At 39.3% G+C, this 27,257-nt stretch overlaps 1 protein-coding gene and 1 long non-coding RNA gene across 4 annotated transcripts in view; one reads left to right on the top strand and one right to left on the bottom strand.

The window, feature by feature from the left end:
- Window positions 1–24,720, top strand: part of LOC116270533 — a 35,282-nt gene extending 10,562 nt beyond the window's left edge. The window contains exons 2-3 of the long non-coding RNA XR_004178606.1: window positions 21,032–21,141; window positions 22,224–24,720. This is a non-coding gene — a long non-coding RNA (uncharacterized LOC116270533). The remainder of the gene's footprint in view (window positions 1–21,031; window positions 21,142–22,223) is intronic.
- The window catches only part of GPC6 (glypican 6), a 1,181,721-nt gene continuing 1,170,388 nt past the window's right edge, over window positions 15,925–27,257 (bottom strand). For all 3 annotated transcript variants that reach the window (XM_031655722.1, XM_021929443.2, XM_031655723.1), the window contains exons 8-9: window positions 24,657–24,832; window positions 15,925–20,304 (exon numbers count right to left, since the gene is read on the bottom strand). In XM_031655722.1, coding sequence (XP_031511582.1) covers window positions 20,102–20,304; window positions 24,657–24,832 — 379 coding nt within the window. In that variant the 3' untranslated portion in view covers window positions 15,925–20,101. The remainder of the gene's footprint in view (window positions 20,305–24,656; window positions 24,833–27,257) is intronic.

Genomic DNA, 27,257 nt, shown 5'->3' with positions numbered 1-27,257 from the left:
TTTGCCTTACTTATCCTCAGAAGCTTTGGCTGACAGAGGTAAATAAAATGGAAAACAGAGAACAATTAAAAACAACAAAAGGACAACAACAAAACAGAAGGAGCACAGGAATCAATAATACCTTGTTCCTAACACAGTGTAGTTATGGAGTTGGACACTGAATCTAGCTCTGAGTTTCTTAGCAGATAAATTAAACCTAGGATTGTATCACCTTCTATAATCAGCATAGAGCCTCCTTCCAGGAAGCACACATACTCATTGGTAGGAAATTTCTTGCACATGACCTACAGTTGGTCATGTCATTATGTCATTACAGAAGGAACACCGATAACCTTGGGCAGTCTCTTCATTCACGGTTTGGTAATTTATTGTGAACCAAAAAAACCACAAAGATGGAGTAAAGCGTTTTTGCTTGTTTTCGGATTCAGAGAGTGGGAAAATAAAAGTGGTTTTAATATGTGATAATATTATTAGCTGGACACATACCAGCATGCCTAGCTAATTTTTAAATTTTCAGTAGAGATGAGGTCTTGCTAGCCTTGGCTTCAAGGAGTGTAGGGAAAAGCATGAGATCAAAAGTAAGCTTAGTTCTCCTTAGCTTTTGGGAACCCTTATATTACTTTTGAATAAAGGACAGTCTCTACTGTTTAGCCCTCAACTATAAGAATTTCATTAGTCCTAGTGTGAAAACAGAAACAATATTCTTAAGGTATAAAGGCACTACATAACTTGAATGCTTTAAACAGGTTGAGCATCCCAAATCTAAAAATCCGAAATCTGAAATACTCCAAAATCTGAAACCTTTTGAGTGCTTACGTGACACTACCAGTGGACAATTTGACACCTGACCTCATGTGACAGGTTGCAGCCAAAATGCAGGTGCACAACACATAGTTTGTTTAGCAACCCCAAGGAAAAAGACCCTCCCATCCCCCTTCAGCTGCAATGTATCTTTTCTGAACATACCCAGATTCTCCTATGCAAGCACACCCACAAATGGTGGTAAAATGGTTCAGTGTACACAGTTTGTTTCATGTACAAAAATATTAAACATATTGTATAAAATTATTATTGGACATACAGACTATGTGTTTAAGGTGTCTATGAAACATACATGAGTATCATGTTTAGACTTAGGTCCCCACCATGAGATATCTCATTATGTATATGCATATTTTCCAAAATTAGAAAAAATCTGAAATCTGAAACACTTCTTGTCCCAAGCTTTTTTTCTTTTCTTCTTTTTTTCTTTTATTTGGGACAGGGTCTCACTCTGTCACCCAGGCTAGAGTGCAATGGCACAATCATCGCCCATTTCTGCCTCAGCTTTTTGTGCCCAAGTGATCCTCCCACCTTAGCCTCCTGAGTAGCTGGGACTACAGGCACACACCACCATGCCCAGCTATTTTTAAAATTATTTTTAGTAGAGATGAGGCCTTGCTATGTTGCCCAGGCTGGTTTTGAACTCCTGAGTTCAAATGATCCTCCTGCCTCAACCTCCCAGAGTGCTAGAATTACAGGTGTGAGCCCTGGCTCCTGACCCCAAGCATTTTGAATAAGGGTTACTCAATCTGTATACAGAAATGAGTTGTCTCCTCTGTTTAGCCCCTGAAAATTAACAGAACCTCTCCTTCCCCTTCATACACTATCATATAATTTTTAAAAAACTCTGAAAGATATTATGATTATGTTTCAAGCATTAATGAAAGATGTGGTGGGTTCTTACTAGACTCTTGATTTAGGACTTTATTATGCCTTCAGGGAAAGAAAGCAGGGTTTGAAGAAAAGGCAAAATGGGGAGGAAAGTTAAATGACCCAAAAGTCAACTTCAACTTTATAAAGTACTGTACACATGTATTGGTTATTGATGCTGCATAACAAATGAACAAAAACTTGAAGGTGCAAAACAAAAAATATTTATTATCTCATAGTTTCTGTGGACCTGGAATCCAGGCACAGAATAGCTGGATTTTCTGCTCAGGGTCTCACAAGGCTGCAATGAAGGCAGCAGCCAGGGCTGATGTCTCATCAGAGGATGAACTGGGGAAGGGTCTGCTTCCCAGCTCACATGGTTATTGGCAGCATTTAGTTCCAGTGGCCTGTTTGACTGAAGGCCTCAGTTACTTGCTGGTTGTCATCTGGATGCTACTGGGCCTTACCAACATTTTTGATTGTTTCTTTAAAGCTAGCAAGGGGGAGAAACTTTTCGCAAGATAAGTATCAATCTTATATAACATAATTTCATAATTCACATACCTCATATATTTGCCTTTACCTTTGCTATTTTCTATTGGTTAGTGATATGGTTTCACTTGAGGCATTCTTCCCTAATATGTTTTGGCTCTGTGTTCCCACCCAAATCTCACCTTGAATTATAATGTCCACAATAGCCTCATGTCAAGGGTGGGATCAGATGAAGGCAATTGCATCATGGGAGCAGTTTACCCCATACTGTTCTCGTGATAATGAGTGAGTCTCATGAGATCTGATGGTTTTATAAGCGTCTGGCATTTCCTCTGCTTGCACTCATTCTCTCTTCTGCCATCCTGTGAAGAGGTGCCATCCACCATGATTATAAGTTTCCTGAGGGCTCCCCAGCCATGCAGAACTATGAGTCAATTAAACTTCTTTTCTTTATAAATTGCCCAGTCTCAGGTACTTCTTCATAGCAGTGTGATAATGGACTGATACAGTTAGAAGTAAGTGACAGGTGCCATGCACACTCAAGCGGAAAGGACCACACAAGGGCATGAAACTGGAGGCAGGAACCATAGGGACCACCTTAGAGTCTGTTTGCCATAAGACACAACTATGTGTAGCAATCCATTTCAAATTTAAAAAGGATAAATGATTTTGGAAGGACAATGAAATCTGCAAAGCCAAACCATCAATTAATAACCATGTCTGGCCTCTGCTTTCTTACTCTTCCTTCCATCTACCTTTCAGAGCCTTCCACCAGCATTATCCTCCATTTGATTGTTCTTCTCTCACTACCTGCACTCACAGTTTCTGGAAATTGCTTCCTCTCATTTTCTCAAGTTTAAACGCTCATCCTCACCTACAGAGTTCAAATAACAGCACCTCACATGAAATCTCCTATCCTCCCTCATTGTCAAAGGTACGTGTGTGGCTGCTTCTAAAACAGGCTCTTTTCCTTCCTCCTTCTCTTGTTCTGTTTATCACTGTGACCCAACTTCAATCTTTCTGCTTTGAGCAGTTTTTCACTTTATACACTGGAAATCCTCTCTTTTCTTCAAATCATTCCCTACAGGCACCATTGATTTTGAAACACCTGCTGATGCTCATCTTTTTCTAAAGATGTATGTATTTTTCAGAGCTGAGCTGATCTGTGTGGCATCTCACTCAGATCCAGATTTCAGATTTCTTTTTTTTTTTTTTTTTTTAACATGAGATCATCTCAGTGCCTTTTTAAGTAACTTCCTGCAATTTGCTCAGCTAGTTCTAGGTCCAGAGCTTCCTTTTTGATAACTGGGACCAATCCAGGCTGAATGACCACATTCACTATTGCAAGGGCTTATTATTCTCTGGGAAGTAGTTCCTTATTTCAAGATTACCCTTTCTAGGTTAGTGAGTATTTTCCATAAGTAATTCTAGAAGCCACACATGGGTTCCAGATGCATGACCCAGCCTGGGCTGGGTACCAGGGCCAGCTTCATTGGTGTGTTACTTGTACAGTTTCACAGGGTCTTATGCTCAGAAGGGCCCTGGGCTTGCTTCAATGCTCCATTGTTATTATCTTGACATTCTTGATAATTTTATCTTTGAACTTGTACTTTGTATGTAAAATATGATGGGACAATGCAACATTTATGTGAGCAGAATATAGGTGCAAAATATACATGTCTGCTGTTCCTTGTCACCTCTTTCAATTGTAGCATTTGTAATGTCCCATGAGCACAAAACTCCAGGGAACCTATGATGTGTGGGAGTTCAGTGAGACTCAAAGTTAGTATTAGTAAACATGTCACAGCTATGACTAAGTAGGGGTGCTGACACACAGAGGGACCATGTTTCTATTTGAATGAGAATTTGCTTCAAATGCAATAAGAAGAAAATTCTAAGTAAGACAAATGACTAAGGAAACTTATCATATGTTTCCTTACTTGTATTACTTCCGTATTAGTCGACCATTTACCCTGAAAATGACATAAAAAGAAAAGGAAAAAAAATTTAAAAACCCATAGTTATTTTTCCTTTCACTTCTTCCTTCCTGATCAGTAGGCTAAAGATAGAACATGTTGGTAGAATCTGTGAGTATCAAGAAATGAAATAAAAACTCGTTAATTTTGTGCAGTGTTTTCACTGATTTGGTAAGAACAAAATACATATGTATGTACAAACTATGAAATATGGATTGTGTAATTTCAGGGATTTCTGTTAAATGCATATATATCTTCTTTTAAAACTGGCAGTGCTCAATTAGAAAATGAACAATAAAGTGTGTGCTAATATTTCAATTTTCTTAGAACAGCATTAAATAGCAAGTTAAAAAAAAGGTGCCATGGCAAATTGAGGAAGAGAGACCATAGAAGAAAGGAAAAAGGTTTATATTTTAGCACCTATAACTGTACTTTTTTCCTACATAAGGCATCCCATGTTTTCATTTTCAGTGGGCCAGGTAAATTATGTAGCCGTGCCTGCTGGGGGTGCTGGCTGAGATCAGAGTTAAATTCCCCGTATTCTACAAAGGCATATGTGACATCAGTGGAATTCCCAGACCATCGAAAGTCTAGAAGAAGGCTTCCAAGTATTCCTTTGGATATAGCTCATGTCACTTCCTGTCACTCCTTAGAATGGAGTTAAGGCACACCAAGATATTAATTTTCTCAGTCCTCAGGGTTATGAGCAGGGCTAAAGCTGGTGAAATCATCCATTGACATCAGAAAGCCACATATATAGAGGGAAACATTGTGTTACAGAGGTCTAGTTGTGGTTGAGATCAAAAGACTTGTTAAAAAAACTATACTCTAAAATGCCAAAGAGAAAACTAGAGAAGACATCTCCATTAAAATGGATGTGACTTAACATCAAGACTATTGCAACTGTTATCAGTTTTGGTTAGAGTCAACTGAGTAGGGAAGCACATGAAATAAACAATTTTGATGAAAGCTGATTCTCGTTATGGAAGTTATGCTCTATAATTGTAGAGAAGACTGAGTCATTGCCCCTAGGGGGAAATACAGGGTTCCTAAAAGCCTCTGGTCATAACATTTTAATCAACTGATCAACATACAACTATTTAATTGTGTTTCTGTTTAAAGACATCTTATTTAACATACATAATTTATATTGTTGATTCATTAGCTTTCAGCTTGCCACCACAAACACTGTAACATGCCTGAACGAAGCCTGTCTAACATGTGCATTTTCTCTGTAAGACACCTCACGGACTCCTCAGCTTTAGGAACACTACGCAGCACTGCAGCACCACATTTGGTGGGGGACATTGTAAACAGCAAAATCAACAGAGAGCACAAAACTGAGGAAAAGATGGCACTAAATAGACTGTGAAAAGAACACTAGTTTTAGTATGAGAGTTGAAATGAGAAGGCAGAGCATCACCTTGTTGAACCTCAGCTAGAATGTGAGCATCAAATGACTTAAATTTGTCACTGCTCTGTGCATACGTATGTCTGCAAATCACTATGAAAATGAATTTTAATGAGTAGGTGAATTAGCAAGTATGAAATCTACAAGTAATGAATTACAAAAACAGCAGTACTATATTTAATTCCTATACTTAATGAAGTCTTTCAAACCACCAGATTTTGGCCTCTTTGTGGGGGAAAATATCAAATGAAAGTGAAATGATAAATAACATGAAGTGAGTTGGTAGTATGCCATACTTATTTCATATAATTCTTCTAAGAATAAGTAAGGAGTTACAAACTTTTCTTCTATCATCTTAGGTTTAGTGCTGGGCCTATGAATTAAACTGATAAAAGACAGGTTAAAAGAAGAAAAGAAAACAGAGTCTGTTTACACATGGAATATGTAGGACATGAGGGAGAACTCAATGATGAGTAACTCAGAGGCGTGGTTAGAGTTGAGAGCTTATATACCATCCTAACAGAGGGTGATAAATTGTGGAGACCCAGATAAAGGAAAGGGGGATTGGGGCTCCTAGGGGAGGTAAATTGTGGGAAGGTGACTAAAAATGTATAGTACATAAGAGGTGTTTGGTAAGATTGTCATGCAAAGAACAGCTTTCTCCTCTTTCTAGTAAGGAAGATGTAAACACCTTTACAAAAAAAAATTTGTGTCACCTTTACAATGGGAAATTCATGCCCTACTTTTAGGCAAAAATGGGGAGGAGGGAGAATTCCTCTTATGTCTGATGTTTCTCAATTGTCTTCAGCTCAAAATAATTCTTATGTGAAAGTGGCATATTTGGGGTGGCATATTCTGATCATCTTCAGGTAAAATGGACAATTATTATGGCAGAACAAATGAGCATTTTTTTGTTGTTTTTGCTGTTATAACACTTCTTAACAGATCATTCAATACAATTATGCAAACATGGATAAATTTTTCACAGATGTGAGAAGTGTATACAACAGTGTAAAAGACTATTCCAGAATTAATTCTTCCTTTTTGTCTTGGGTTTTAATAAACGCAGCAGGAAAAAACTCCTGGGTCAATGGTCTGAATAGATAGAATGTTTACCTGAGATGCTTATCTGTTAAACTCTTAGGATTTGCTAGTAAGTAGTTTGGAGGGACTCTAAGTCCTAGTTTGAAAATGGGGATTAGCAAGTAGATTGAGGGTTTAGGTATTCGTGTTCATGGTGATTTTAAGAAAGGGGTTACAAACTGGTTTTGGGGAAGGAGATTTTTGCTCTCAGACCTATTTTTCTTACCAGCTGTGTGCTGAATGAATGCCTTGGAATTGCACAGCAATCCCTTTAGGTGGAGCTGGCTCATGCTCTTTAGTCGCAGCCAGTGCCTTCCTTGTTGCCTCATACTTTGCAGTTGCTGCAATTTCATTACCTGCTTGGTCAAGGAGGCAGTGCTGCAGGCCACACTCAGAAGCTACTAGGCTAAGTAATAACTGCACAGAAGCAAGAGCCCTTTGCCCTAGCACTGGCACCTTCATCACTGTTTCCTCCCCTCTTGCTAAAGGGAGAAATTTGCTTTACTGGGTGGTTGTGTTTTTTGTTTGTTTGTTTGTTTGTTTTTCCTGCATCACTCTTTTTTTTTGTTGTTGTTGGTTTGTTTTTCCTGCATCACTCACAGCCTTCACTCTTTCTTGAGTCTGAGTTTGTTTTTCTTTTTTTTTTCCCACATCATTTGGATCTTCCTAATTCAAACTGAGGAAAGACTTCTTACTAATAGCAATAAGGCACATTCATGGGGAAGTCAGATGCCTGAGGATTTAGGGGTACTTAACTCTTTTCCCTTTTTCATGCTTTACAACTGTGATTAAGTCAGTGCAGACCACCGGTCGCCATTTCTTACTGCTTAATTAAGAAACATCTCGGAATTTTCTCCCTATTAGTTTCAGGCAGATTAGAAGGAAAAAATATTTTAACAGATGCTAAAGAGTCTTTCCAATGATTTGAAGATTAGGAGAGTGCCTTTTATGGGGCTCCCAAAGTGTTCCCTGGCTGCTTCTGCCAGAATTGAAAAAAATTTAGTGGCTGAGTACTTAATGAAAAGCCAAGATGCTCTGACAAAGAACTCCTGGGCAACTATTACTGTAGCTCCAAAGAGTTACTGCAAATTAAATTTTATTCTTGTCCTTTATGATCTATATCAGGCAGTAGGTGTAACAGCATGACTGAAATATTCTTGTCTTACACTTTCGTTAATAAAAGCACCCATTCATTAATATATGTGTACCAGCAGGAAATATGAAATGGTATGCTCCAGTTGAAAAGCCAGATATTGTATTGTCAACTTCATAGGCAAAAGGCAGGGTAAATACAATTAGAGTTCGGGGACAGGGTAATTACTGTCTCCATCTGGTAACACATTCTTTATCTGAGCTCAACTGTCTTACGGGTTTTAAGTGCTTATGGGGCATCTTGCTAGGCAACCTAATAAAGGATTACTTTTTAAATGTTACCTTGAAAGCTTTTCAAGATTGCCTTTGTCTAATAACACAATATCACATCTGGCATGATTGCCATCGCTGTAAAGCAAAATCTTTTGATAGTATTTATTAAGTACTTCCCAAAGATGCATAATCACCAACATGAGTTGATGTTAATAGAGAGTCATTCGTCAGCTCAGTCTTCAATATTTGTGGAAAAGCAGGCTCAGCAAGAAACATATAATGAATGTAAAGCAAATACAAAATACAACATCCCTGCGGTCTGACTCCTTTTCCCGAAGGATGGGAACATCGCATTTCACAGTCTAGCTGCTTGGTAATTTCTGAACACTGTCTCTAAAATATTTGGCATGAAATATCACGAGCTAAACAAGCACGAAGAACACAGCAGCTAAAGGGAGGCTTATGGGGAGAAATGGTATTTACTTTAATGACCATGGCTTAGGAAATTGCCATATTCCATACTGGGTTAATAAAGGCTTAGGGCAAAGTGGAGAGTGAATGGCAACCGTGCTGGCTGAGAGTGTGGAGGAAATGCCAGGCACCTTCTCATTGTCACCGGAACATCAGAACTCTCCACTCCCCTCTGCTCCTTCCCTGAGCCTCACAACCCAGAGCAGGGCTGGGTAAGAAAAAAAAATTGTGATTAGGGTAATTCAGCAGCTGGGAAGGTATTTTCTGACAGTTCCGCAGATAATGGAGTGCTGTACACAGGGTAATAAGGATAGAGAGTATGATTATAAGCTATAATTCAGTCAAGAGGTTAGATGATCTCATAAACAGTCAGTACAAAGCCATTGTGGTTTGTCTTAATATTATCAGGACCTTAAGATTGAACAAGAACTTGGCTACTCAATATTTTGCCTTGTTTGTTCTTTTGGAGTATGGAGTGGGAGTGGGAACCAGGTCTCTATTTGATCAATTATTCTAACCCATGTATATTTATGTGCATATACATATGGCTTTATGTATATCCTCCCAGAGCTATGCATTCTCCCCAGACCCCAGGGTACCTACAGGAAACACAATTTAAAAAATCTTGACAGAGTAACAGCATGTATAAAAATGAGACGATCATTGACTATTTTTCATGCACTTTGTTTGCAGTAGAGCCCACACTAGATCATTATTTCCAAAAGGTAACCTCTCTCCTTCCTTTATGCTACTGCAGAGCAGGGAATACTCGTCTCTATTCATTCTGAACAGTGTGCACCTCTTCAGGTAACCATGGTGTATTTTCAGCTTTGGCAACGTCAGCATTTTTCTATCTGCTAATTTCTAGCTGTGTGGGACCTTGAGGTAGTCATTTAACTTATCTGTGCTTCAATTTCCTTACCTGTCTAATTAGGACAGCAATAGTACCTGCTATTTTTTTTTTTTAGAATGTTTTATTTTTAGAATAAGATGAATTAATACATGGCAAGGGCTTAGAATAGTTCCTAGGCATTCTTATTACTAGTGTTGCTTTTGTTATTACTTTTTGGTAGGTGGTGTTATTTTCTCCTTGAGCAGAGAGAGTATGTTTTGATCAATTATATGTTTTTCCAAACATATACCATAGTACAGGGCACAATAATAAATGATTTGCATTTAGATCTTTGGCTAGATTTTTAATATTTGGGGTAATATTTTAAATTCTAGTAGAAATCTTTGTCTCTACCCTGTAGACAATACAAGTGTACACATTTGTGCCCAACTGATCTTTAAAGAATACCTTTAGGAATAGGTAATCTTGCAAAAGCAAGCCTGGAGTATCCTTTGAAGGGCTGAGTGTTTTAATCAAAGGGTAAGTTCCTTTCTTCCGGTTAGCTGTCAATCTAAGAGGTATCTTTTTATATGTCGGGTATCAGTAGGTGGCAGTTTTTATGTCACACTTTGTTCTCTTTGGAACACATCCTCTCAGATGTTAAGTGGAACAGCACAAAGATCTCATAAATCCAGTGTAGGAATCAATTGGAAAGTATTGCATGTAGTTTATTAGGAGTAATAACTGAATTAGTAAAATATGTGAATGATTTCTGTAAGTTGGAGTGGATTCATTATGAGTTTTATGGTAATTTCATACCCATCACTTCCTTGCATTCTGGTATGCTCATTTGAGTGGGAAAGAAAGGGGAGGGGTTACATTTAGTGGGATTAAATGTAAAGAAATTATTGGTACTACTTGATGTGAATATCATATGTCCTGTGGTATGGATGGCCAATCCAGAAACAGGGCTCAAGAAATTGATCCTAGATGTGAGTCAAAACCAAAAGAAAACGTTAGCAGAGCATTTTCAACTTATCAACAACTTAGAACAATTTAGCTGAAGCTGTTGTGGGACTGCTAAGATTGGCAGGTAAGGAAAACAAGCCTCAAATTACAACCCTCTAGCAGCAGCAAATGGAACCAAAATACAACTTCTGGGGTGGCACCCATTTTCAGTGGTTTTGTTCACTGACATATCCAGCAAAATTACTGAACAGCAGAAGGGGTCAACCACCTGGGATCAAGTTTCAAGTGTGGCTTACTTTGAGATGAAAGCATGCTGGCGTTTAGAGCTGGGCACTTGTGAACTGGGGTTATCTAGCGTGCTTGGCAATGTCTAAGTTGTTTTTGGATTCCTGATTCTGATTCCAGATGTTTTTCAATATAACAAGTAGGCAGGGAGATTTAAATAGGAAAGTCACTGGTGAATAACATTACCTGTTACTTTCTTCAGCTGGGTGGGAGGTTTGAAAAATTATTAGGTGTCATATACATTAGAGTGTAAATTGATCATGTGAATAGCCATTATTTATACCTAGAGTGACCATATAATTTATCATTCAAGTCAAGGACATCGTGGAGAGTGAAAGGGGTGCTGTTAATAATAATACTGGGACAGCAGACATAATGGGGACTGTCTGAGACAATTTGGGACATACAGACTTTTTTTTTTTACATATGGTGAGTGAAGAGTATTCGTTCAACACTCCAGAGTTCCTATGTGATTTCTTTTTACGTTTTTCATTAAGTACCATTATTATATATTATCTGTAGAGAACCTTCCCTTTCTATGACAGGAGACTTTTACAGTAGAGGTTCAGAAATGGTCAAATGAATATATAGGAAACTTATCACCTGTGTCAGTAGTACTGGATTTTGGTTTTTCCCTCTTTTTAAATTTTGCTTCCCCCCGTGCCATTCCACGGCACTCCCTCCTTGTTCATGAGGTACAAACAGGGGAAAGATCAAAGGCTTGTGCCAGAGGAAGGAAGATTTCAGATGTGGGGGAAATCTCTGTTCTTCTTTCCTAGAGAAAGGCCTTTTGCTTGCCGATTTCTCCTGGCTCGTGCTGTCTGTCCCATAATGCATTACTCAATGTAAGGCTTTTCCTTTTCCATTAAATAAAACCCTTAAGTTCAAACACAAGCCCAGTCATAGAACCTAGGCTTACCTTTGGCTGTATAAAAATAGCCTTCATGCACTAATTCATATGCAATAGTTCAAACAAACAAAAACCAATACAATCATTCCTGTGTCACTAACAAGATTTTCATAAAACTGAGTGAAATTTCTTGGGCTTAATATAATTTTGGGACTTCTAGTTTCTTTCACACACGGAAACTCAGTATATAATAGCTCACAGTATATGATTCAGAAGCGGAGATGAATCAGAAGACTGTTGGGGTATCATTCTACCAGGCTCAGCTTGAGAACTGGGGCCTGGGTCCCTGCAGCTGAACTATGGGCTGGTTCCATAACCTAGTAAGAGGTTGGTAGGAACAAGAATGATTTACATTCAAGTCCTTACAGTTTGGGTGGGCTGGGAGTAAGGGAGAGAAGAAGAAGAAAGGGAGAGAATAAACAAAAACAAGATGAGAAGATCTTGGCTCCACTGTGTAGCTTCTCTGATCTGTACCATAGGGACAGTAGCTCCTGCCTACTTCATGGAGATGTAGTGAAGATTATGAAAGAAAATGAATTTGAAAGTTCCCTTCAGGATGAAATGCTTTATGCAAATATAAGGCATGTTTTATCACTAAACAGAAATAAACAGAGCTTTGTAACAAACTTTTCCCTAACGTGATCGTCACCTTGATGAAATGTCTAGCGCAGGGGTCCTCAACCCACTGGCCCCAGACTGGTACTAGTCCGTGGCCTGTTAGGAACCGGGCCACACAGCAGGAGGTGAGTGGCAGGCGAGTGAGCATTATCACCTGAGCTCTGCCTTCTGTCAGATCAGCGGTGGCATTAGATTCTCACAGGAGCACAAACCCTATTGTGAACTGCACAAGTGAGGGATTTAGGTTGCACACACCTTATGAGAATGTAATGCCTGATGCTCTGTCGCTGTCTCCCATCACCCCCAGATGGGACTGTCTCCTTGCAGGAAAACAAACTCAGGGCTCCCAGATTCTACATTATGGTGAGTTGTATAATTATTTCATTATATATTACAATGTAATAACAGAAAGAAAGTGCACAATAAGTGTAATGCACTTGAATCTTCCTGAAACCATTACCTCTCTAATCCTGGTTCATGGAAAGATTGTCTTCCGTGAAACTGGTCCCTGGTGTCAAAAAGGCTGGGGACTCCTCGTCTAGAGAACCTTTTTAAGAAGGACACAACCTGTGCTCAATACCCCTGACTCTCTCAGCTAAGGACGGCAATGGCCCATGCCTTTCAAGCAAGCGTGAGGTGGAAACCAACAGTGTAAGTAGCTTTAACTCCAGTAATATGAAAGACACAAGGAGTTCCTATGCTGCAGTCTTTATTTTAACTAAGAAAGCCCTCACTAGGACTTTGGTTGGGCTGGGTGTTCAACGTCACAATACTTTATAAGATGTTTTAACAGTCAGTTTAGTCTACAAAGCAGCCAAACTAGTTATCTGAGTTGGGTAATTGTTGAGCTGTTTTGATTTATATTTCAGGTCCACTCGACCATCAGAATAGTTAAATTACAGACAGCTAATATATGGGAGAGTCACTGGAAGTTGGGCTAAGCCCTGTGAATTTGATATCTGATTTGCTTCCTGTGACTATGATGTCTAAGCCGAGTTGACAAACGAGGGGAAGTGGGCTTGATGCGTGTTTCTGTCATAGGGATCGTGCTTTGCTTCAAGGTGGCTGTAAGTTCAAACTACATAAAAACCCAGAATCTCCAGTCATTTATTTACTTAGGATTTTAATTTTGAAAAAAAGTTAAGACACAAAGCAACTCCATCTCAGAATTAAAATTTCACATATATCCTTTATGCTAATGGAAACTTGTTGCCAGTTTGCACACTTGTTGTCAATACTCAGAGCACGCTTGGATAATTGAATTGAATTTGTAACAACAAAAACAAACTTATTCTTATATATTAATACCTTCATTTTTCTGTCCAGTTCTTACAGATCCGGGTTCATATCATGACCTTCTTAGTGTGATTGGGTGAGTTATTAATTTCACTGTCTCATTTTATTCAGTATAAAATGGACATTATTATGTTTATATCATAGAGATGTTATAAAGATGAAATAAGGCTGGGTATGGTGGCTCAGGCCTGTAATCTCAGCACTTTGGGAGGCTGAGGCACGTGGATCACGAGGTCAGGAATTCGAGAGCAGCCTGGCCAACATGGTGAAACTCCGTCTCTATTAAAAATACAAAACATTAGCCCGGCATGGTGGAGGGTGCCTGTAGTCCCAGCTACTCGGGAGGCTGAGGCAGGAGAATCGCTTGAACCCCGGAGGCGGAGATTGCAGTGAGCCGAGACGGCACTACCGCACTCCAGCCTGGGCGACTGAGGCAGACTCCGTCCCCCCTCGCCCCCTCGCCCCCCAATCCCCCCAAAAAATGTGAGTGAGTGTGACCAGCCGGGCTGCTGTGTCCCACTGGGGCTCTGGCTTCACCAGGGGATAAGACCTTAGCTTTGGCCATTAGGCTTAACAGGGCTGCCCCAACTTTAGCGTCTTGCTCTTGCACCCAGGACCATGTTTGGCATGGGATAATTTCTCATTATCTATCTTTTGAAAAAAGTGGATAATTCCCAAAGTCAGCTCTTCAACCATCTCACTGCTCAGCACCTCACTGCAGTCACGTTCGCTCAAGTACGGGTCATTCCCGAACTGAGATCTCTGCATCTGCACTTTCTCTGCCTGGAAATTTCTATCCCCGGGTCTGCTCATGGTGTCTCTTTCCCTGTCATTCATCAGAGCTCCATCACCCCAGGCTCTCCTGGACCACTAGCCTAAAGGAGTTTCCTTCCTGGTCGCTATCCCATTTCCTGTTTCATTCCTTCATGGCGCCTTTCACTTTCTGAATCTTCGCGTTCATTTATTGGCGTACATGTTGTCTGTCTCTTCCTCACTAAAGGGAGAGGGCGGAAATTTTAGTGTCTTGCTCTTGCACCCAGAACCGTGTTTGGCATGGGATGACTTCTCATTATATATCTTTTGAAAAAGTGAGTAATTGCTGAGGTCAGTAATTTTTTTTAATTAAAAAAATCCACAGATGCTTGTTCTTATTGAAGGGAAGGTGGCTTTATTCAAGGTAAATATTCTTCTGCTTTCTTGAATCCAGTTTGCAATCCTTCTTTCTCCTCTCTCCAAACTTGGGCATTCACAGGGTAAAAGTCCCATTTTCCCAATTTCCTGTTTTGCTTTATGCTTCAAGGTGTACATGAGCTTGTGCTCCTTAAGCAGGCTATAAAGGCAGGCATCTAATTCCTCCTGGCTTTGCTGCATGCCCTATTTATGAGCCAGCAAAATATGTTTGGCCACATGTTTACACCAGCAAATAAATGTGTCTATGGAATGGAAATGCGTCCCCACTATATCAGTTGTCAACGTCTATTTAAACAGACTTAAATTTGTGGCTGCATCTTTCTAGCTCTCAAGATACAGAAACACTTTATCCCTCATTGCCACTATGTTACAAGTTGGATTTTTTAAATCAATGTAATTTTGTTACCACATTTGTGCATATACTTTAACTATATCCCTGTCTGCTTATCCAAAGAGCAAATTAAAATAAATATTGTTGTTACCTGATAAAAGTGTCTGGTTTCATTTATTTTTCTAAAACCACTTGGATGTTTTTCCTTCCCAATAAACTGGTTTCTGTTACTTCCAAATAAAATTTGTTACATTTTGATTTTGTAGATGAAATTATCCTAACATTCCTTAATTGTTTTATAATAGTCACTTTTCTCAATACAAACCAAAATAATAATAATGTGAGCTAAATCACAGTATTTCTTATAGTTACATGCTGTATTCTTAGTACCTTTATTTGTATGAGTTCCTTTATTTATAAGATCATTCTTGAAATAAATTATTTATCTGTAATAGTTATGGTTAACTGCATTAAGGAATGAATAATTTTCAACTGGTTTTTCACAGCCAGTGATAAATCCCCTAGAGCAAGGTTTGTACATAATAAGAGTTCAATAAATATTTGTGAAATAAATCTTTAGCAGGTTATACAATATTTAGCATGCCTGAGAGGATGGAAACATTTCAGAAGTATAAAACTCAATGCAATTGGCTAAATTGGGAAGTTATTAGTCTTTTCACATTTGATCTTATTTTTTGACCTCATTTATGAAGTATTGACATCAGTTTTCAAGTCACTAAATTTATCCTCTGAGAAGAAATCAGTACAAAAGAATAGAGATACAGTATTTTCCATATACATTTGGGAGGCTCTAAATGTTCTAAAATTCAAATAGTTCCTGATTTCAGATGCTGAGTGTATTTCGGTGAGTGGCACTGTTTTACTATATGGGGTTTGTTGTTGTTTTTTAATATTGAACTTTCTAAAAATGTCTCAAACCCAAAAAGTTCCATGGCTCTGAAATTTATGACAATAATTAAGAAAATGCAGAAAGGGCACTGGTAGATTTTTAAAAACTATTTTAATACAAGATTAATAGCAATTTTCTATCCAAATCAGAAATGAAAAATCTTAACCCAAATAATATTCATTTGACAGTCACATAAAATTTTAGGTTTGATTGGTGCACACATTTATGCTGCATATATATTATGTATATGCACAGAGAGACCTCGCTATTATGCCATTGTTAGGGGTCTTTTCGTGGAAGTACCTCATTACAAGGCAATGTCAAAGGTTCCGTAACCACTCAACTTTGAATGAAGTTGAAGGTGTCCCCATGCTAAGCTGAGTCCGTGCCGTAGCAAACCATGACGTAGCAAGTCTCCAGAATGCGTACAAATCAATACTCCGTTTGTGTAAGTTGGTCTAAAACTAAACACTGACTAGTGTCTCCAACAAGGAGGAACACATTGCAAATTTATAAGTTACGGTTTCCTTTACTCTTCTGTTAGCAAAGCTAAATTGTGTTTTTAAATAAAAATCAGGTCTGTTAGTAAGTAAATGGAAATGTGTCTAAATTTCTGCAAGTTTTAGGTAAAACTTGCATTTGCTAACGCTTCTACGTTTAATCAAATCACTTGATAATTAGCTTTGCAAAAAGAAGTAATAAAAGAATCACATCTCAGGAATATGTGAAGTTTTTTTCCTCCTTAGGGACTTTAGTTGGTGTTCAGTCTGTAGCCAAAACATGTATGTAATGGCAAAAGAATTAAAGAAGGCTAATGTCTGCAGCAGGGAATAAATTAAAAATCAGGGTTCTGCCTGTAATAATATTTTCAATGTGTTTGCTTTAAAGAATGTTACTTTTATAATTATTACTACTTATCAATGAATAATAGTGTTTTTCTGTGTAGACAAAATAGTATTTTCTACCCCTTACATTTAAAGCAGGTGATACAAGTTACTTAATGCTATCTAGGTAAGTCATTGTAAGGGAGTCAGATTTCTAGTGCTAACGTTCTACGATGGCTATAATCAAAGTACCAACTTGGCCTTCGTGAAAGTGACAGAAGGTTGTCATGGTTGTCCTTCAATACAGAACCATAAACAGAGCTCTTATTGGTAAATTTGTAATTCATTCTTCTCTGCTAAAGACTTTAGCCTCTGTTTAGCTTTTGTTGTGACACATACAAAGTATAATATATACCAATTACAGACGTGTATTTCTGTTAGAAAAATACATATTATAACTAAAGAACATGTAAATAGAGGCACTTCAATAAGCTAAGTGTTTGCAGTTATGAGCATCACCCACCAATTTCTAGTGTCGGATTTCAGTGAGCCCATTCCTCTCTATTCATAACAAAAGTTATGATATGATTACAGAATTTAGGGAACATCAGAGCAAATGAGGGGCATGTCATAGAAAATAAGCCTCATTGCATCCCCTATCAATATGCTGAAATGAGAAAAATTAATTTGAGGGTTGAATTCCAAAATACTTACTGAAATAGGGTAACCAGGTTAAATGAAATCCTTTAGGGCCAAAACATTTCTCATGTTAAATTAGTCGGAAAATCATATGACATAGTAGTATGATGATAAAAACTAGGAAGTACAACTTGAATGATATTTAGACCACATCCATGCAGGGTGCTAACACTGTGACATCATTAACTGATATCGTTTCAGCTCTCTGCCTGGCTCATTATACGTCACTATATCTCATCAATATGAATCATATTGATAATGAAGGTGTTGAAACAAATGAAGCAGGCGTTTATATATTATCTGTGTGTTTAGTGCGTATAGAACATGGGTTCACATTCATTCATATTATGTGTATTCATACACATGCACAAAACCTTTTGGGGATGAAAGCACAGGAAAAACAAGGCATCCTAATCTATTTCATAAAAGAGAATGCAGAAATATTTTAAAAAGGAAAGACTTGGAGTTTAAAGCCATAAAGACAAGTTATTATTCAAATAGTCTGGAAAATCAAGGTTGATTTAATTTGTATTGCACCTTAATTATTGGAGAAAGACAATACTGACTTCTGAACATAGAATGAAATGAGCAACATAAATGACTGGTCCTTCATAGAGAAGTCTTATGTGGAGTTCGTGGTAGGAAGCCAAAATGTGGGCAGTGAAATGGATGGTTTTCTAGAGAAGTATGTAATGGTGAACTAGATTGTTAATTTCATAAAGTTTTAAATGAAAGAATGCCACAAAGTCTCTTATCATCCTACATTTTATATTTCATTAGGCATAAAGTAGCAATAGATGCTTGTAAATACTTTCTGTCTTGCAAAAGTGCTCAAATATACTTAATACTATTGTGCCACATGTGTTCTACTTAAATGTGATGACTAAATCAATAACTAATTTTAATTTTGATGAGAACAGAGATTGAAAAATACCATTTACGTGTCAATACTGTCGATGAGTTAATTAAAATGTGACTGGCATACTATGGTGTCTGGAAACATTACTTTTCCCTACTCCAGATGCACCATAAAAACCAAGAAACATATGGATAGTCAACTGTAGTCATAAAGCCCCAGTTTGGTTTATTTTGCTTCTCTCTGTCAGGGGGAGCATAGGGCCTGGCTTTGGCATACTTGGTGAACAGGTTAGGCTGTGGCTCTAAATTGGCCTATTGAGTTAGATCATGTATCCAAGTGCCAGGCAGGAATCCTAGGCCGAAGGTGTTTTACATGAAAGCAATGGTTTTTCATGAATAACATTCTTTACACATACAGTTTCCATCACCAGTAAAGCCCTGCACACCCACGGCTCATCCCATGAGTTTGGTATAGTCTGGAGCACCCAGGCTGAAGCACACTCATGTAGAAGGGTGTGCCCTGGCAAACTTGTAATAAATGGACAGTTAGATACGTAAAAAGTTCTCTTTCTTGATTCTTGGTGCTCACAGATCACTGAGGAATCCCTTCTTTGAGCAGCACAAAACAAGAAGAGCTGGTTGACAAAACATTTTCTTACAAAGGTGTGTCAACCCTGAGCTTGGAATTAAGAAGTTAAAATCTGTGATTTATAGATATATAGATATAAAAATAGATGATCATACTAAGACTAAAAAAGTGAAAGAAATCTCCATGTCAATACTATATATATATATATATATTTTTTTGTCTTGACTTCTTTTTCTGTTGTGAGTTATTTTGTAAGAGAATGCCCTTGTGATGCAGAAACCAACTGACACAAAGTAAATAGTTAAAAATGAAAACTCAGGAATGGATCTAATTGTGTATCGATTCATTAAAAAAGCTATTGTTTTGGGAGGGTAATGAGCACAGGGGCAGAAACGTCTAGTTAATGTCAAACCTATGGCAAAAGCAGAGATTGTATCATTAAAGATTATTTTCAATTGAGACTCTTGAGGAAGGTGAATTGATGGGGGTATCTACTAGTAATTGAAGATGAAGGGGAAAATCTGTGCCAATTGGGTACAGTGGACAGACATTAAGGGAATTAAGAAAAAATGGTGCCATTACTAAATTGAAATTGGGCAGGGTGAGAGAGAGGTGCTGAGTCGTAGTAATTTTTGTTCTCATATTAAAGACGGGATTCTAAATTTAGTATCAGTACCTCCAGATTAATTTGGTGTTGTTTGGTTAGAGTGCAAGATGATACCTCCAAGACAACAGTGCATTTTCACTACATTTAGAACAAACTTTAGGCTTTTTCCCCATAAGCATTGTGTAAACCCGGATTTGTCACAAAAAAGCTTACACTGGGAGTTGGCTGTCAATGCTGAACTTACAGCGTTAAAGTTCATTTATTTTTCTTTGTTTGCTTTTTTGTTGAAAATGCAGCTGTCTTGGGGTTTGTTCCGATTTTACAAGGAAAATTATTTTCTTTCTTCCTTTTTTATTGTAAATGACAAAAAAACCCTCACAACGTGAGATTCCTTTACTTCTGCAGCATAAAAGCAAATGAAGGTAAGAAAATCTCCTGGTACGAAAGATTTGAGTAAGAATTCTCTCTAGAATAAACAAGGTCCCCACAGATAGCTGAAGGAAAGAGGAAGCAGTTCAGTCTGGCACCCGGTACTCTTTGGGAAAACAAAAAGGGAGGCAGGTTGCAGTACTGCTCTCTTCTCATAGAAAACGGTAAGTTTTTGTGGCATGGTCCATCGTCCAAGACTGTAAGAAAAGGAGTTGGCCATTCAAATAGCTAAAATGCAGTTTCATCTGACCAAAAACCCAAGATTATCTGCTCAGTCTCTGCAGTGCCAGGACAATTCCGGTGAGACACCAGGAGAGCAGGGAGTGGCCACGCTGGGCTGCAGAAGAGTCCACCTCTCTCCGGTCAGGATCCACTGGGGGGGCCTCTGTGGTGACAAACTCAAACTCCGTGGGACACACATCATCCATGCACCCACTGCCACTCCCTGAGCCACTGGATTCATCACCTAGTGTGGAAAGATTGAAAAAGAAGGTTAGATCACTGATATGGTTAGGCTTTGTGGCCCCACCCAAATCTCATCTTGAATTGTAATCTCCATAATCCCCACGTGTCAGGGGAGCGGCCAGGTGGAGATAATTCAACCATGGGGGTGGTTTCCCCCATCCTGTTCTCGTGATAGTGATTGAGTTCTCACGAGATCTGACAGTTTTATAAGGGGCTCCTCCCCCATGGCTTGGCACTTCTCTTTCCTGCCAACTTGTGAAGAAAGTGCCTTCGCCTTCCACCATGATTGTAATTTTCCTGAGGCCTCCTCAGCTATGCTGAACTGTGAGTCAATTAACCGCTTTCCTTTATCAATTACCCAGTCTCGGGCAGTTCTTTACAGCAGTATGAAAATGGACTAATATAACCACCAATCAGGAAAGAGTGGAAACAAAGAGCTCAGCAGATATGGGGCATGGTGGTGGGAGGCCAAATCTTCCCATGCATGGTCCCCCACCCTACCCAACAGGATTGTTTTTAATAGGCAGGGGTGTGACAAGTGGGTGGACTGTACAGAAGTAGGTGTTTGAAGAACAGTGTCAATTGATACCCGAGTTATGCAACCCAAGGAATGTGTGAACCCCAGACTCAAGGGGAGGCCACACCTACCATGTTGGCCTTAGAAAGACATTTCTTCTGGCCAGTACTTAAGTTTAAGAAACTCCATTCTTTGCTGTTTTTATATGCAGAGTCATTGCTCTAGGAAGATACCATGCTTTTTAATGGATTTTAGAAGAAAAATATAGAAGAGGAAAACAAGTTCTACACAGAGGAAATGAGAGGAGCAGCAGCAATAGTGGTGAGAGGTCTCTATAAATATAACTTTTGGCCACCTTTTCCCCACCTGTGTTCTCCTGTGAGCAAGGATGGACTCCGTCCCAGCCAGCTTCTCCCCTTAAACCAGGAGTTGACAAACTATGACCTGCTGCTTGCTTTTGTATGGTCCATAACTCCAAAATGGTTTATTTACATAAAAAATATATTTTATAGATATCCATAAAGTCTATTATCTATCTATCTATCTATCTATCTATCTATCTATCTATCTATCTATGATAGGGTCTGGCTCTGTTGCCCAGGCCCAGTTATGTTGCCCATAACTCACCGCAGCCCCAAACTCCTGGGCCTAAGTGACCTTCCTGCCTTAGCCTCCCAAGTAGCTGGGACTGTAGGCATGTTTCAGTGTACCTGGTGGTTTGTATAGTTTCAAGTGTTTGAAAAAAATCAAGTGAAGAATAATATTTCATGACATGTAAAAAGTGTATGTGAAATTCTCATTTCAGTGTCCATATATGAAATTTTATTACAATCCAACTCCCCCCATTCACATATGTATTATCACGTTAGACCAGCAGTGTGGGGTTGTGCTGGCAGAGATGATGTGACCCTCAAAGATTAACAGATTTAATATATGGCCCTTGACAGAAACAGTTGGCCATTCTCTGCTTGAAACCAAGGCCCAGGTACCCCCAGAGTATGTCAACCCAGGGTGGCATCGTCCCTTCCCGCCCAACTTGCTTTCTTCCCTATTCCCACTTCTCACGGGCTTGATTCCTTCTTATTTGGCAAACCCTGTCACTCAAACCTGGCCCAGATCAGGCTGCCGATTACTAGCTTTATGAAAGTACTTATTACCGCTTGGAGATGTATTATTTATGTGCCTGTTCACTTGCTTACTGTTTATCTCCTTCTCAAGAATGTAAACTAAAGACACAATCTTTGAGAGGGTAGAGATTTGGTAAATCCTGTTCATTTCTGTACCTCTAAAGCCTTCAGTGGCCCCTGGCATACAGCAAGTGCTCAACAAATACTTGCTGAATAAATAAATGTGCTTTGGGCAGTTACTCAACTTTTGCAGTTTCCTCACCTAAACAAATACAGATGACAACGTTGACCTTGGAGAGAATGTGTGAAGAGTGCTCGAGGACACCAAACCCAGTGCTGCCAGTGATGCCTGATGGAAAAAACATGGTTCCTACAGCACAGGAGACCTGGAATGTACCCTGACAGTTGTTATTTAAAAGCACAGGGTAAGCCAGTTAGACTTATTGAGGCTTTGTTTCCTCCCCTGTAAAAATGATAGTAATAACATCTATCTGTTATGAGAAATCATGTTCCTGGAAGGGCTCAGGAAACTGGAAGCTTTGTGAGGACATTAGCTATTTCTCTCACTTGCTCAATGATTTCCAACCAATATCCCTAAACTCCTCCCTGCTAGTCTGAAATGGTGATGCCCTGTTGAGCTGCTCCTGACAAACCAGGGCCAGCTTTAGCTGCTGGATGCTACTTAAGTAAAGCTGGGGCAATGTAGGGACTCTTCTAATGTCCTCTTGAATGAGAAAGATACAATGAGAGAAACGAGCACAGTTTCCTTTTTTAATGGGACATCTAAATACCAGATAAGATCACTTCAATACACTATACTAGGTTTTTAACATTTTCTCTGATTTATCTTTAGTGGCCTTTACAAGGGGGAAAATTCCCGTTAATTAAATTCAGAGATATCAGAATTGCTAAGGGAATTGTTCTGAACACTGGTGTCATGAACAAGAAGTAATACAACCTTTACAGAGATATTATTACAATGATTTAGAATATTAAAAAATGTGGGAAGCAAATATGACAAGAGATTTTGGCTGGAAAAAATAATGGTCCCATCTCTGTCTGAAAAGGAATCACGAATGTAAATATTAAGGGATGGGATGAATAACTTAAAAAAATGTCCAAAGCAATAAGGATGCTGATGGTTATAAAATGCGATAATGGTTTGTATGACAGACACTAGCCTAAAATAGAGGGGCCACATTTGGTGCTTGGGTTAGAACTCAGGGATCCTCTTAATTGTTGATTTTATTTTCTTTTGAGGGGAAATGGAGTAAGAGCTCTGCCTCCTGGCCATTCCCTGAGCTTTGCAGCTTGATATGTGTATAACCTCTTTAGGTCAGAGAGGAGTGAGAAGCAACAAACCCATCCCAACTAATTCTTATGTATCTTGAATTATTCATTCCAATAGCCACTCTCTAGATAATAGAGCATTTTATTTAATGGAGAAGACAATGGATAAAATGAGAGGTGCTAATAAGGGTGAAACAACAATGGCTAAAACCTGTGTAATGTTCTCTTCTGAAGAGGAAAGGAAGGGTTTAGTAAAAGGAGGAGAGATAATGGGATTATTTTGAGGAATTTTACAGCAATAATGTCCATTGGGTTGGTAATTATTCTGTGTTTAGAAAATTATTTTTTTGAGTTCTTTAAAATGGAATGAAGCACAAAAATTTTCTGCAGGGGATAACTTGGTAGGCTGATGACTATGACTGATATGACTTGAGGTCTTCTATCTATAACTTATTCCTTTCTATCTCATTAATTCAAGCACACAAGCATCATCTTATGATTCAGTAACCAAATTACAGAATCACTGACAACTTCACATCTTATGTTCAAGAATCCTTGTCCTGGGAACTCTCTTTGTAAGGGTAATATTTTTAAAAAGCAACAAACAACAATGACAGAAAAATTTTTTTTGTAGTTATTCATCTTGAAACCACTCAGACAAAACCCGTGTATAGTTTCATGTCAATGTTCACTTAATAGTCTTCCAAATCATTTTTGATGCTTCTTTGATCCTTAATGAAATAGTCATGTGTAATATTGCACTAGAATTTTACAATTTCTCTCAATATTTCAGATACAAATGTCTATGGGTTGTGTGTGTGCATAGTTGGACAGAGAGGGAAATGATGTAGCTGAACCTGCTCACTACCCGCCAGACATTATCATAGCTCCTCAAATAAGGCTTCTAAAAGCCTCTGAAGCAGGGATGCTTCCCATTCTATAGAAGAGGAACCTGAGACTCAAGAAGTAGAGTAATTTGTAGAGACTCGGATTAATAAAGAATGAGGGATTCTAGCTCAGGCTTGTCTAAGCAATCTGCTGAGCTTTCTTCTTTTGGTGGGAATAGAGCAGAAGTTTGGGTCAGATGTGAATACTGATGAGGACAGGAGAAAGTGAAAAATTACTTTGCTGTTTTGTCATTAATGAATCAACTGGTAGATGAAACTCAATTTCAGCTTTGGTATGGCTGAACGTAATCCATCGCAATTATTACTTGTGTTGTGGAATTTATGATTTTATTTGTATCCTATGTTTTGTGGATCAGAGCTCTCTGTCCAAAACACTATAAAAAGCATCACAGCCCGCGGAAGATTGAGAAAAAATTAAAAGGGCATATTGCTCTTGAAGAAAGTCAGGGCGTTGTCTTCTAAAACCATTTTTTACTCTGGAAGTTTCTGGTGCTGGGAAGGATTTTCTTACTTGTGTCCTGGAAATTGACATCATTGCCATTGTAGGCGTTTTTCAGTTTGTTGGTCATCACACGGAGAGCCATAATCTGCTGTCTGATGAACGTGTCGGGCCGAGTGATGTCCACGTCCACCTCGGGATTGTTGATCTGGTTGGTGAGCCCATCATTCATGATCTCAGGCAAGTATCTGCAAGGCAGAGAGGGAGAGAACAGCTCAGAGAGATGCCACAGAAACCACAAAACCAGATGCTGCCATGCAAAACCAGATGACTGTCTCTGACAGTCGGCCAAGACACCTGGCAAAAACTGGATCTGGTTCCTGGAAAAAAATGTTAAATAGTGAAAACACGGAATACAGTTTTTTCAGACGAAGATGTGGCTAAAATAGCCTCAGACTCGTTTTTTTAAATGACACTGAATTCTTAGGTAGGTTTGCCTACAAATAAATGCGAAACTGGGGACCTATGAGAAACCACTTGTATTAGTCTGTTCTCACACTGAAACATACATACCTGAGACTGGTTAATTTAGAAAGAAAATGAGGTTTAATAGACTCACAGTTCCACATAGCTGGAGAGACCTCACAATCATGGTGGAAGGTAGAGGAGGAGCAAAGGCACATCTTACGTGGTGGCAGGCAAGAGAAGTGCCAAGCAGCCTGGGGTAACAGCCCCCATGATTCAATTACCTCCATGATTCAATTACCTCCCACCATTTCCCTCCCATGACACCTGCAGATTGTGGAACTAAATTCAAGATGGGATTTGGGAGGGGAGAGAGGCAAACCACATCACCACTGCTTCACATTAATGACTCTTTCCTCCCTCCATCCCAAATGTTAGCTTAGGTCAAGGATTCGATAGCTTCCTCAGTTCTGCTAATGTTGGTAGTCAGAACGGGGCTTATAAATTACGAGAGAGTTTTCTGTGGGGATGCCCATTCTTAACTGCAGAGGCACTACCTCAGATCTTAATCAGAAGAAATTCTGGATATGAAAAACCTGCTTTGGGGACATTTCAGAAGTAAGCAGTGGTTACTGGAATGATTGAGGTGTCTGTTAGGGTTTTTATTTTGTAGTAGAATCTTGGGTTTAATTAGGTAGATTTACCAATGTTCAGTAAAACAGAAGGGTAAAATCATCAAATGATTCCGAGTTTCACTTTTCTTTCACTTGTATCAAAATGTCAAAATTGTCAGTCCTTCAATGTGAGCTGCTGAAGCTGCCTAGGGGTATTTATATAAGTGGAGGCTAAAGATCTTGGAAATGCACTTGGGGCCCTCTGTGACTGCTTACTCTCACCATCTGTCCATCTTCCAGTCCTCTTCCTCTTCTTCTCACAGAGCTTCTTATACCTGCTTCTATTTTCCCATTTCCCATTTCTCTCACTGGAGAGACACCCTCTGCAGCCTCCAAGTGTCCCCCCCACACCCTTCTTTCCTCTCTAGAGCATCCTGCACATGCTGTGTGATTAATTTTTAAAAAATATTGCTTTCATCATATCACTCTTCTCTTTAAAAACTTGAGGATGGTAGCTAATGTTCAATAACTACCAGGCACTGCAGTAAACATTTGACACACATCTTTAAATTCAGCCCAACAGCAAATCTAGGAGATGGGGAGTATTTTATCCTTGTTTTATGAAACAGAAAACTGAGGCTTAGTGAGAATAAGCAAATGTGCAAAGTCACAGAGCTAATAGCTGCCAAAACCATGACTTACACCCAGTCTAGCTCTGGAGCCCCAGTGCCCAAACCCTGCCCCAAACTGCCTGGAGGATCATCAACTAGAATTCACATGTTATAGCTCAGCAATCAAAGGGTCTCCACCCACTTCCACTTTCTCATACTCTCTCCAGGGACACTCCTTGTCTTATAGAGTTGACTCCCTGTAGCCATCCTATGCCTTGCTGTCCTACAGGTTTTCCTTGCATAGTGAAATTTCCCATTTAAGTCCCAAATACCCTTAAAGACCCAGGCCTATCCTCACTTTCTCTTCAAGATATTTCCCAGCTTTCAGGGATCTGCCCACCCTTTTGTCAGGCTGCCAGGTTTGGTTGGGCATTTCGTGCGCTGCACAAACTCACCCCTCGAAGCTGCAGGAGTGAGTTGGTGCTGCAATCCAGACCACAGCTAAGCTACACCCCTGCAGGGCACCATCCACCAAAAGGGGTGCCTTTTTCTTTTCTTTTTGGTACTCTTTTTATTTTAGAAAACTTCAATACATATAAAAGTAGAGACAATAACATAATGAACCCCCATGCACCCATCTGGGTGCTTTTTCCTAATTCCTACTAAGGTGCTATGTTTGTCTGTGTCCTGGTAAGAAACAGATGGCACACTCAAAGGGGTGACAAAGAGAGTTTAAAGAAGAGGCTATTTATAAAGGTTGAACAAGTTAAAGGAAACCAGCCCAGAGAGGTGAAGGGCCCCAGGGCTGGCCACAGGAGAGGGGGCCCCGGGGGATAAGGGGAAGAAGTTGTTGGTGGAATGAACAAGAACTGATCCCACAGAGAGGCACCCAATGACACAGCCACTGCCAAACCAAGATCTGTCAGGGAGGGGGCCAGGGGAGGAGGCCCTGACCCCTGTAGTCCCTCCTCTTGACCTCCAGC

Source organism: Papio anubis, chromosome 15 (genome assembly GCF_008728515.1).
Source record: "Papio anubis isolate 15944 chromosome 15, Panubis1.0, whole genome shotgun sequence".
NCBI lineage: Eukaryota > Metazoa > Chordata > Mammalia > Primates > Cercopithecidae > Papio > Papio anubis.
The sequence above is the reverse complement of the archived record's forward strand: the minus strand, read 5'-3'. Positions and strand labels throughout refer to the sequence as shown.